The sequence below is a fragment of the Oculina patagonica genome, chromosome 13 (genome assembly GCF_052425735.1).
Source record: "Oculina patagonica isolate OP01 chromosome 13, crgOcupat, whole genome shotgun sequence".
NCBI lineage: Eukaryota > Metazoa > Cnidaria > Anthozoa > Scleractinia > Oculinidae > Oculina > Oculina patagonica.
In genome coordinates this window covers 14785499-14797807 of record NC_135770.1, presented here as the reverse complement: position 1 = coordinate 14797807, position 12309 = coordinate 14785499, and the positions used below count along the sequence as shown (strand labels likewise).

The window sequence follows — 12309 nt, the reverse complement described above, 5'->3', positions numbered from 1 at the left end:
TGCCGTCTAATCAATCAGATTTCGTCAATAGCTGGCAGCTGAGTTATGTTAATGGATGATATTGTGCAGTAGCTCAGCCAATCAGGAGGGGGCGTCTATTAGACACGGGGCGTTTATTAGAGGGGGCGTCTAATACAAACTTTGCACTTCAGGGGAGGCGTTTATTAGATACCAGGCGTTTATTTGAGAGTGGGCGTTTATTAGACTATTTACGGTAATTAACTGACTATTCTGGACAAAAATTATATACAAATTCAAAGCAATATTACACATTACCATTTTTTGCTTCAACTCATTCATTGCTGAAACAATTCACGAGTTAAAAACGAACACGCTCACGCAACTGCTCAAATACTGGAAGCAAAAATTGTGGCACTTGCTGGCTTGAGTTTAACAGTGTCTTTAACAGGAATTTGGAGTAGATTTCTCGCACTCAACTGGCTGTAATTTTTGCAGTGTTCGGTTTTATGTTTAACTGAAACCTATAAAGTTTTAGTTAACACTCTAAAATGCAGACTGCAGACCGAAAAACAAACATGTAAGCATTTAGATAGCCTACGTAGCTGGCGGTATTTTTGGGTTATAAAGCCACTCGCGGCTGCGCCGCTCGTTGTCGCGGCTTTGCCGCTTGCTTGGACGCGCTTTAAAACCCAAAAATACCGCCAGCTACGCAGGCTAGCAGTTAGATTTTAGAAGTGGCCGTAGTTTTAGTTAGTATCAGGATAAAAGAGTAAATTATTTTATAGGGCTGTTAGCTAGGTTACAATAGGTTTTAGATGTTAGTTTTTGCTAATAAGTATGCAGCCAGCAGTGGTTAGAACTAGTTTGTTGGTTTCTTTTCTAAGTAGTCTGCAGCCAGCAGACTGTGGTTTGCACTGACCGATTAGACATCTAAAAACATTTTACACACACAGGTCAACATGCTTACATGTGCATTTCTATTTTCCTTTAATTTAGCGTTATTATGTTTTATGTACAATTTAGATACTACCGTGTACCTGGGATCCTTTACAAAACAGCAGCAGTGATAAGAACCATCATTTTTATCGCCACAGAACATATACATAACGAAGAGCTCTTTGTCAAGTAAGGTTATTTATATAAGATTTTAGTAACTGGCAGCTTCTTTGTTATTTGCACATTTGTTTTTTCTCTCTGTGTAAAAACTGGTCTGATTTTTGGGAAAAAAGTGTGCCACTAAAATACTTTATGGAATTTTACAAAGGAAACTCAATAAAACCTAGGCGATTTTTGCACCGTACGTATACTTGCCGGGACATTAAGAATTCGCCATTTGAGGATGTGTCAACTTTAAAACAATGATCAAGATTTACTTCCAGTGTTTACAGGCAGTTTGATGCACTTCATGGAGAAAATCTACAAACTTATAAATTATCTTGGAAAATATTTATAACACAGCATTATTTGGTAGCAGGTTGTGTCATCCCATTGCACGGCCGCCCCAATCCAGGTCACGTCCCCATCCAGGTCACGTCGGCCCAAAACTGATGTTACGTCGCCCCAAACACTTAAGGAGGCTCGATGTAGTTTTTTAAGCCCTAGGGTGGTCGTTTTTAAAATGAAACTACCTATAGCTAGGAAGCTGAAAATGAAATGAAATATAAATACTTACACCTTCAAAGACCATTAACTAAAAGCGAGAAAGTTTTTGCTTTAATTTATATCGACTGCCAATTGTAGGAAACTAAAAAGAGTTAACAAATACTTCGTTCTTGATTAACTCTAAAATGCTCTTACAGATTTTTTTGCAATTTTGTCTAGAGGTAGTCAATTCACTATTCTTTAATATATTAAAAAATAAATACCAATTGTCAATCTAGATTTCGAGAAAATTAGGCTTGTTTGAAAACAAAAGGAAACAACAATCGTTGCTATGGTAACCTTTGTGACTAAGTGACCAGTCAAAAATTAAACTTTAGTCATATTTGATCATTATGGTGTATTTTGGCAAAAATCGAACATTGGCTCCCTAGATAATTTTCACTTTCAAAACGACCACCCTAGGGCTAAAAAAACTACATCGAGCCTCCTTAAGTCATGTCGCCCCCTAATTGAAGTTAAGTTTTCCAGTGTTTGAAATACTACCTATGTAAGTCTGAATTGCGTAAATCATTGTGGATTAATGTTTGTTTTCCGCTGTTCAATACTGACTGCGTTTCGGATTTTTATCGTTTTATTGATCATTTTGATGTTTTTCTGATCTCACTATTAGCTTTTCAAAGTGAGTGTATAGCCCATATTTCCCGCGGAGAAATAACAGCAACCTTTTTTAATAGTACACAACTCATGTCGATCATGACTTTTGTAAAACAAACCGAAAAAATCACACTTATCTTGCGCTCATCACTAATTAGCCTTCTTTGTCCATTAAGGTCGCAGGGGACACCTTAGGCTCATCATTATGCATTTATTTAAAGTGTATGCACGAAGTGCCACGACTGACAAAGTGACATCGACAACTTTACGAGATATTCATGACTGGACAAAAATATGCGGGTGCGTGCGCTTGATTATTTTGAAAAAATAAATTCCTGTTCTTTGATATTTTAACCAATTTAAAACAACACTGGCGATATACGTTTATATAGATTGTAGGAAGTCTATGAGCTAATTTTTATTCAATTTGTTTTTGTTTCTGCAACTCAGAGTAATCACAATAATATTTGGCATAAACAATCATAGCTAATCATGTCCTTCATAAAAACGCATTGTTCTCACTATAAAAGCGTGGAATATAATTACCATAATTACATCTCTCCTTTGGAAACTGATCGTGTTTTGGTCGGGACACCTTCGGAAAACTAAAAGTTTGGACTTTTCCGACAATTTTGTGGCAGAGAATACAGCGCAGATACAAACCTTCATGACTTGCCACTGCAGATAGGTAAACTATGGACATTGTAGTGTGTCATAACAGAGGCGGAATTTTAAAAGAGCGCTTTTAGAAAGAGGTAGAAGACATTAAATTAAAATTTGCGCATTTAAACCGCCATAACTTGCTGGCAAATTTTAAATTAAAAAATCCGCTTCTGTTATGACACTCTACACAGGACAACTCGGATTAATATTAATCGGATTGATATTAATCCTAATGATTATTATAATCCAGTAATAAATTATAATAATCCAGTTATAGATTATTATAATCCAGTTATAGATTATTATAATCTATTACTGAGGTTTGAGCCGTGCCTTAATCCATTAGGATTAATATTAATCGTAAGTACGATTAATATTAATCTTAATAATTAATCTCAACAACTCAATCTTAGTCCAAAGCTTCCGAACTGAACCATATACTGGCATATACAAAACGCAAAATAGTGAACAGACTTGCGCGTGAAAGATTTCAAATCTATATTTGAATCATGTGGTGCCAACGCAACGCAACAAACAAGGGACGTAAAAATCCTTAACATCGAGCTAAAAAGACAGCGCTTAATCAAAATAATGCAAGAAGCATAGCCTTCGCAACACTGAGTGTCTCTCTGAAACCAACTTTCAGCTTTTTCATAGTAAAGTTGAACCAGTCTGTAGTGAAGCCGGACCAAGATAATCCGTGATAAGACGATACATCTTGCAACAGTATTGATTAAAATGCAGGGCTCGGCGTAAATAAAATGAAAGTAGTTTACATTTTCATATCTTATCTTTTCCTTCCAGGGCGAACATTTTGTGCCTAAAGCATATCTTGCAAATAGTATTGAGCCAAAACAAACTGAACTAGCACAACATGTGGCAGAGTACAGATTTAGAGGTGTCATTCAACTCTACAAACGGAAACCACCCAGCACGGACTAATGACCTCTAGACACTTCCTTGGACACAATCTTGAGGCTCTATGCAATACATAATGCCTCCAAATAAAAACAGTACCCTCAGAAAGAAGTCAGAACCAAATAAGGTCAAAAGACCGAACTTAACATAGAACGGCAAAGGTACAAATGTTACGAACGTACAGTGTAGGAGTCGTGTAGGCCCGTCACCTTTATTTACAATTGACGGATGTGATTAGTGACTTATGTTCTGTCAGTCCTTTGTTTTAAGTCTGCAGTGTGTTTGTCATATACATATCTGTCAGACATGTCAGATAGTCAAATAGACATATCTGTTATCCGAACATTCAAGGAATTTTATCGGGATTATAATAGAGATTAATATTAATCCGGATTATAATATTAATAATAATCTAATCCTTCCAATTTTTTGCCGTGCCTTAATCTATTACTGGATTATAATAATCTATTACTGGATTATAATAATCCTATTATAATCTATTATTATTATAATCCGCGGATTCATATTAATCCGAGTTGTCCTGTCTACAGATATTGACTGATTAGTTTTTGACAAGATCACAGTGTGCTGTCTCCTGCTCGTTCCGTAAACTCTGCCACAAAATCATGTTCTTCCCAATTTGGCACTAACGTGGCTATAACATCGCCGTTAAGGGCCCATTACAGTATCTCGTTGCCAAGCTACGCGGTTGCCACGCAAGTGAAATTTTACTTCCGGTTTTCTCGCATAGCGGCTAAATTTTACGCGAGTTTAGTTCCCTTTCGGTTGATTCTGAATCATATTCCTATCACGGAAATTTGTTCTGCAGTAAAAGCAAACTGGGTAAATGGAAATAAAAAAACGTTTTTCATACTAAAGGATTGCAAAACATATACGAAGCCCGAAGCAAGCATCCGAAACCGCCGAAATATTTTTAACAACAGTGTCGATGTATTAGAAAACATATGCGAATGTGCGGCGCTACAGTGTTTTCATCGGTTTACCATTCAGCTCACTGAAGAAATCTGTGAAAGCCACAGGCAAAAATTAATGCATTGTCACTTGAACTAAACCATGCAGGCTCATAGAAAAAACAGCCATTCATTTCGTCCGCGAAACGAAGATAAGGTAATTTTTACGCAGTTACCGAATAAATATTTAGGAATGAACTCGATTTATCTGCCGTAAATTTCTTGCAGAAACTGCTAAAATGATTAGTACAGCAGTCCTACCACATGACAAATTCACAAAAGTACAAAACTGCGAAAACTAAACTATATAAAACACCTGTATAAAAACATTTCAGCTCACAAACGTTAACTATTTATTCAACCAAACTACAAATTGTAGCCTTCTTGCTCAAAGCATAATAATGCCGTTTACGCTAATTCGCAAATTACGAACCGAAAATAAAGAAACTCACACTAAACTCTTTTTAATACTTACGACCGACTCTGTTTACATTTGTCATTGCCTGTACATGTTAGTTGAGCGACAGTAAACGTCGTTAAAGCTTTACGAATACAAGCCAGTCGTTAAGTTTGCCGTGTCGACAAATAATAGTTTTTGAAGCGTACGTGAGCGTGGGGAAAGCCAACTTAATGCGGCAATGTCAATTACGATAATTTCAACCAATCAGTTACTGTAAAATTTTACTTCCGGTACGGACGAAAATGCGTACTTTTCTCGGAACGAAAAAAGCGTACCTTCTGTTTTTTGCAGTAAATCGAAAGAAAATTGAAACGTAAGCATGCGTTTTCGGAAAATCAAAACAACGTAAAAGTTGTGTTCAAAAAGGTGGTAAACAGAACACATTTTCCGTCCTTATTTTTCAAGTTTTTGTGCTAACGGAAAACGCATGCTTTCATTTTTTAAGATCAACGTACGGATTGAAATAATACTACAAACTATGAATAAAACCGTAAATTTCTTGCGAAAAACTCAGTTTTTTGTTCTGGGTCACGTGACATCAGACGTGCCCTGATGACGTCATCAACTGGCTTGCACTCGCACTTTATAACTACTGTCTAAATTTGGTTAAATAAAATTAAAGATATATCAAGTTATAGCCAATTGAATTTTCCCTAGCAACGGCCCCAAAAGATACTGTAATGGGCCCTTATGTATAATCTAACAAATAAAAGACGACACACATAATATTTTATCATTTCTTTATGTCTCTGCAAAATTTAAGCTTAATCGCACCCATAACAGCAGAGAAATAAGCGTTTTAAAAGATGCAGGTCAAGCAAAATTTCGCTTCATGAATTTATTCATGCTGTAGGTATCCCCCCGCGACCTTAAGTCACAATATAAACAATAGAAGAGTTTTATTATAACAACGCAAAAAAAAAAAAAAATGCACGTACAGGAAGTCAAACTGTTAAGAAGAAAATTTTTTTGTCGCTTTAATGTTGCGGTCAACATTCAATAACAGGACCTGGCGTGTGACAAAATAAAGCAAAATTATGGTGTGTGACAAAGTGGAGTTTTTGTTTGTTTGCTTCAGGGTAAATGAACAACACTCAACGAACACCTATAATCGACTAAAAGGAGGTTTTATTGTTCTATCTTCGATATATGCAAAACAACTCATAAGTCAAAACATCATTTTTAACTAAAACATCCAGATAACTATAACTTCTTCAGTGCTTTACGCGACTCGCGTAACTTGATCGTCGTTCCTTTTTTACTAACACAATTCAAGTTCTGCGAGATATAAGGTATTTCAAACATTTGGCCTTACAGATCTGTTGCTGATAACGTTTTCCTTTGAAATATTTTACATAAATCCGTGGTTGATCATTTTTGCCTCAAGCTTAGCTTGTGTTTTTCCCGGGTATTTTTCCTTAATAATGAGAGTAGAAGGCTCTTTCCCACAAAACTGACGTCAAAACCTACGTTTCTCTTTGGCAATGTTCCCATCATTCTCGATTTTTAATCAAAGGTCTCTGTGAGATTACGACTATTTTGCTATGGTTTATCTGTTGGCAGTCAATTGTGGTATGGAGAAGTCCTTTTTTAAAGAGTGAAATAGGCTTTTCATTTTGTTTAGGAGTACTAGTGCAAGTCTTGAAATATATATTTTCCCTGTAGGGTAAGCTCCTGTATCTTTTAGCCATGGTTTGTTATGGATTTTAATTCGTTTGTACTTTGTATATTTCTAGTAGTTGGGGGTATGTTGCTGGAACTTTGACTCGTTTGCCGTATACCAAACCTTTTTTAGCTGTTTTGGCAGCCCTATATCATACTATGAAAACTTCTGTCCTCCTGGATATTCGGGTTAGTCTATTAGGAGGAATGGAGGAACGGTGGAACGGCACGGTTGATGGGAGGAACATTGTAAAATGCGCATTGACGTATTTTCTTAAAACGCGAAATGTCTGAATTTTGTAAAACGCAGAAGTGTGAAACATTTTAAAAAGTGGCAACAACAGCTACCAAAACAAACAATCTCAAGTAAAAATACGGCAATTTAAGGTAAAGAATGCCTCGAAGAATGATTTTTTTTTGGGGGGGGGAGGGTGAAGTCGGGCATAAGCTCGAGACAAAGAAATGCATAAAGCCGAAGTATGTTAAGGAAGCTGTTAAAAGGGAAATGAAACTACCTAAAATTAATAAATTGTCAAATTTAAACAATTAGCCACTGCTTGTACTATAATAGCATCACCCCATGTACCCTGTCATGACATATTGTTTAAGTAACTTCAGTGTTGCTTTCGATAAACTGATCTGGGTTTTAAACTAAATAATTAACAGCAAGGGTACGTATAGATTAATGACTATTAGGATTGCCATAAAGTTGATGAGAAACAGCTCTAAAAAAACAATCTCCACCTCCTCCAACATCAATTGCAGATAAATTTAACTCAGACAATCTTATTTCAAACAGTGAACCAGAATTTGCTAAGGAAGCACTCTGTGCTTTTAAATTACTATTGGTATTGTCTTCATATAATGGCCCAGGGTTTTCTTCAATGTCACCACTAAGACAAATGACTCTACCACATATATGATAAAGTTGGAGTTCACACTGTTTTAATTTCATAAAACATTAGCTGTAACTTATACATTCTTAAAATAAATTTTTCGTGTTTGTTTGACTTTCGACACATATCATAACTAATTTTCACTAATTATAAGTATACACCACTTTCATAATGGCGGCCAATTTATTTATTCTTTTATATGTATGTTAATTAGCCTTACTGGCCTCGTTTGAGAGTAAAAATTCTTTTGAATTTTTCACATGCTGGCGAGGCCAGTAGGGCTAATTAACATACATATAAAAGAATAAATAAATTGGCCGCCATTATGAAAGTGGTGTATTGCAAACTATATATTGCTTTAATCAGAAAATTTCAGCTAAGTAAAGTTATGTTGAGCACTCTATGGTGTCTCTCTTGCAAACGGAAATCTGTTGAGCACTCAAGGTAACTCTCTTGCTCCACTGAGCATCTGTCTCTTTTCCAGAGTGAATTCTTCCAATGGTGAAGAAAAGTTTATGACAACTGTCAAGTTCAGTGCTCTATTGAAAACAAGTTAATTGAGCAGTAAATAGAGCTCTATTACTCCTTTAAACTTCGTAAACCGTTAAAAACCACTGGAATTTGTATCCGTAAATGTTATTTCATTAAGTTCACTCTTGCCAAACTAAAGCATTAACGTGCGTATCTTTGTACCGATAACTTGGTACTACTGGATAAAACGCACTCTGCAAGAACTTTCCTTTGAATACAAAGAACGATTTGGCTGGCGTATGCAAACATAGGCACGCTAAGCGTGCAGGAGTTATTTTTTCAATATGGGGTGGCTTGGGGTGAAACTGGGTGATTGTCCTGTTGGGATGGTTTATGTCATGGGTTGAGCTATTTGTGTTGGCGGCCCACGGAGTCACTTTTTTCACAAACTTGCAAAAAAAAATTTTTACGTGCATTTTTACATCTGAACTGTTTTATTCAATACGTAATTTTATCATATATTGAAAAAAGAACTAATTTATATCAAAAGTAAGGCACGTCTTATTCTGTTGCGGCCACCCGTAACTGATACTTCTGTTGTACGGTCTTTTGGCTTTTTGCCAAACACTTTTGATCTGTTTCTTTGTACTTTTTTTTTGACGACACGTATTTTTTTCTGCTGTTCGCTCTCTACTGTCGGAGCAATACGATCAATCACTTGGGTGGAGTCACTGGAGTCCGTATCATGACTCCTCTTGCTTCGGTTGCTTCAGCAAAGTTGGGAGGTAAAAACGCACCTGTGGTGGGAAGACGCTCAAGAGACTATAATGCGGTTGCAGTGCACGGTGTCTCCAGTTAATTAGGAATAAAGAAGACCCTTTCGTCGCGACTCTTTTAACACAATATTAATATAATGAAACATTAATCTTTAATCTGGCTTCTCTGGCACTTACCGTCAGGGCTGCCTCCAGAACGCTCGAATAAGACGAATTGGCCTTTTCTGCGGCGCGTGCGTTGTAAGCAGGCGAGCGTTACGAAAAACACGTTTTTAATCGAGGGTTAATTCACCTCACCATTCCGCCTCCTACAAATTTCTTCGACGTCGCTCACTACAACTGTGTCAGATTGCTTCCCCTTTATAAACTTCAATTTGATTGGTTCTGTGTACCTGAAATCTGATTGGTGTGACAAACACACATACTTCACTGACTGTACAGGTCCATCGCGCCGACTAAGAGCTATTTTTGAAAAAATAACTCAAAAATTACAGTAATCTTCAACCCACGTGATGGGTCAGGTGACTGAAGAATAATATCCAAGGAAACAAGTCAACATTACAAAATTCTTCATATTTATCAAAAGCATATACAGTCTTCGACTTAGCGGGGTTTTCGAATTAACCGAGTCGCAATGACTGAATATTGGGTCCAAGTGAAATGGAAGTTAGTTCGCGTTTATAGCGGGGTTGTTTGAGTTAACCGAGTACGAGTTAACGGGATTCTACTGTATTAGAAGTAAGAACTAAGCTTACCTGAATACTTTACACTTCTCCATCACATTCTAAATTAAAACTGCAATCTAGAAGTAAACAATGCGCTGTTTACAAAACTCAACCGCAAATTAAGGAGCCAAAGAAAACAAAATGGAAAACACATTGAAAATACTGAGTGTAGTACTCGTGTCGCAATTCCGGCCTACTACAGCAAACAAACAGTTCAGCGGTTCAATACATTCTTCATATATACCCATTCTCTCGGCCCACATCCAAAAGAAATCCGTTGTGGAGAACACGAATAAATGATTATTTACTTTTGTTTAGCGTGACTAACGCAATAGATTGTCGCGGAAACAAATCCTTTAGGTTGAATATTAGCACCGCTTTAGAATGTGAAAGACTTGTATTAACCCATTGGCGCCTGTGCCGGCCGTAGCCGGCCGTGCGAAAACCACCCCCAAAATGCCTGTGCCGGCCTTGAAAACCAGGTGTTGGCAAATGCCCTTTCCCTCCCCCCCTGGAGTTCTTCTATTTAACAAATAGATTTCATTTTGCCGTGCGTCTGTGCAGTAATAGATCACAGATGACGTCAAAATGTGAGTCACACCACCGCGTGACGTCAACTATGTGTCTGTACTCTGATAGATCATAAGTAAGAACCAATCAAAATGCGCGAAGAATTCAGGTTATTATATAATGTTCTATAGATAATAACGGCAAATAAACCAATCAAAATCTGTTTCTGCGCATATTTTTAGGGAACTCTTAAGGTCCTAGAATGAAGGTTTTTCATCTTATTCCGTGCATTGAAAACGTACAAGGAAATCATGGAGCCGCGCAGCTTGTATTTACAAACTTCCAAGGCCTTGTTTTTGATTCTGAACAAGAAAAATACCATCTTTGGGACGTACAAACACTATTGAATTTTAAAGTGCCCTTAAAACGGAAAACCATGGAGTACAAAGTGCTAAAACCTTGTTGATGAAGGATTTATCTTTCCTTCCACCGCCGCGAAGACATGGTGTAATGGTGCTTACAAATGCGTTTTGAGTTCAAATCACGGACTAAATGCGGCTTCTCAAGTCATTTGAGAACATATAGACTTGCCTCAAGTCGCGCGTTTTTTCTTTGCATCTATAGTTACTTAAATGAAATCGCTTTGAAATCAAGCGAGAAAGACCATTTGAGTAAAATCACCTTTGAAATCGCGCGCGATTCATTTCTGTGAACGCGCGCGCGAAGGAAAACAAACAGTTAGGAAAAGCTCGGAACGAGCGACGTCACTTGCAGGAAATCGATTCTGGCTGACGTTTATTGCCGCGAAAAATTGCATCATGCTTGTGTGCATTGAATTGGTTTCTTTTATCGTATTGACGTCATTTTCGTGCGCCGTGTGCAGCTGACGCGCGCTGTGGCGTGTGTTAAAATTGCGCTTTTCTTCCCTTTTTTTGTGGGAAATCAAACTCAAGGCTCTTGATGGCTCTCTCATTTCTGTAAGATTTAAAAGGGACATGCACAAAAAAGGACATTTGTGTTGTTTGTTCTAAAACGGTTTAACTGCCGATGTGAGAAGGAAACAAGTCTGCTCAAGAGGTGAAAGTTAAACGCAAGCTTGTCTCGCGAGCAGCGCGCGCTAAGTTGGCGGGCACACAATATGATTGACATAATCTCGATGGTGTCACCGGTGGAAAAATCCACCGGTGACGCCATATTTCAGAATTGGCGCGCTGCAGGCACAGGCGGCCCAGGCTCTCTCGTTAATTATTTGCAACGGTCGTTGTCGGTTCGACTCAAGCGATCGAAAAATATGCTTCATAAATTGACGAATTTAAAATTTTTCGTTCCTAAATTACAATAAACTGTAAGCCATATAAATAAAGATCACTTACCTATTGTTGATTGTCTGCTTTTGTGTGATTTTGAGGGGTTTTGGGACGTTTATTCTCCACTTGCCGCTGACGCCCCCTACTAAAAAATAGTAGGGGGCGTCAGCGGCAAAAAAAAGACGAAATAGACAAGGTAAGTCTCGGTGTATACCAAACACAGCATGCATGCGCATTGGAAAATCTATGTTATTCTCAACACGGCCCGAAGCAACGTTTTCCAATCGAAAATCAAGTGCCATTTTTGTTGAACCTAGGCTAAAGTGCAGAACCAAATTTACAATTGCTTTTTTTTGTTAGTTTCTGTTGTATACGTCTGAAATTATAATAAACAATGTTCGTCTAACAAGTCCCAGTGCCAAGTTAGGGCCTGTTTACTATGAGGGGTTATCCCCGCCATAGTTTACATGATTCCGGAATGACTTTCATTCCGGAACGAGTTTATTCCATCCCCATACATTTCTCTGTATCTGTTTACATGATACCGAGACGAAAGTCAAGTCATTCCGGAATGAGTTCATTCCGGTTTTCATTCCGGAATGTAAGTTTCGTTCTGGGATGACATTTCATTCTGGTATCATGTAAACACAGAACGGATTTCGTTCCGAGATGAACTCGCAACTTGTTGAACCGCATATATACGGACTCCACAGTTTGAATTCAGAGCGAAAAA

The 12309-nt window shown here is 37.6% G+C and overlaps 1 protein-coding gene across 1 annotated transcript in view; it reads left to right on the top strand.

Annotated features, from left to right (window-relative positions):
* Window positions 1-12309, top strand: part of LOC144637251 (uncharacterized) — a 67339-nt gene that overhangs the window by 50167 nt on the left and 4863 nt on the right. Inside the window, exon 8 of the mRNA XM_078496382.1 lies at window positions 985-1086. Within this exon, the coding sequence (XP_078352508.1) occupies window positions 985-1086 (102 nt within the window). The remainder of the gene's footprint in view (window positions 1-984; window positions 1087-12309) is intronic.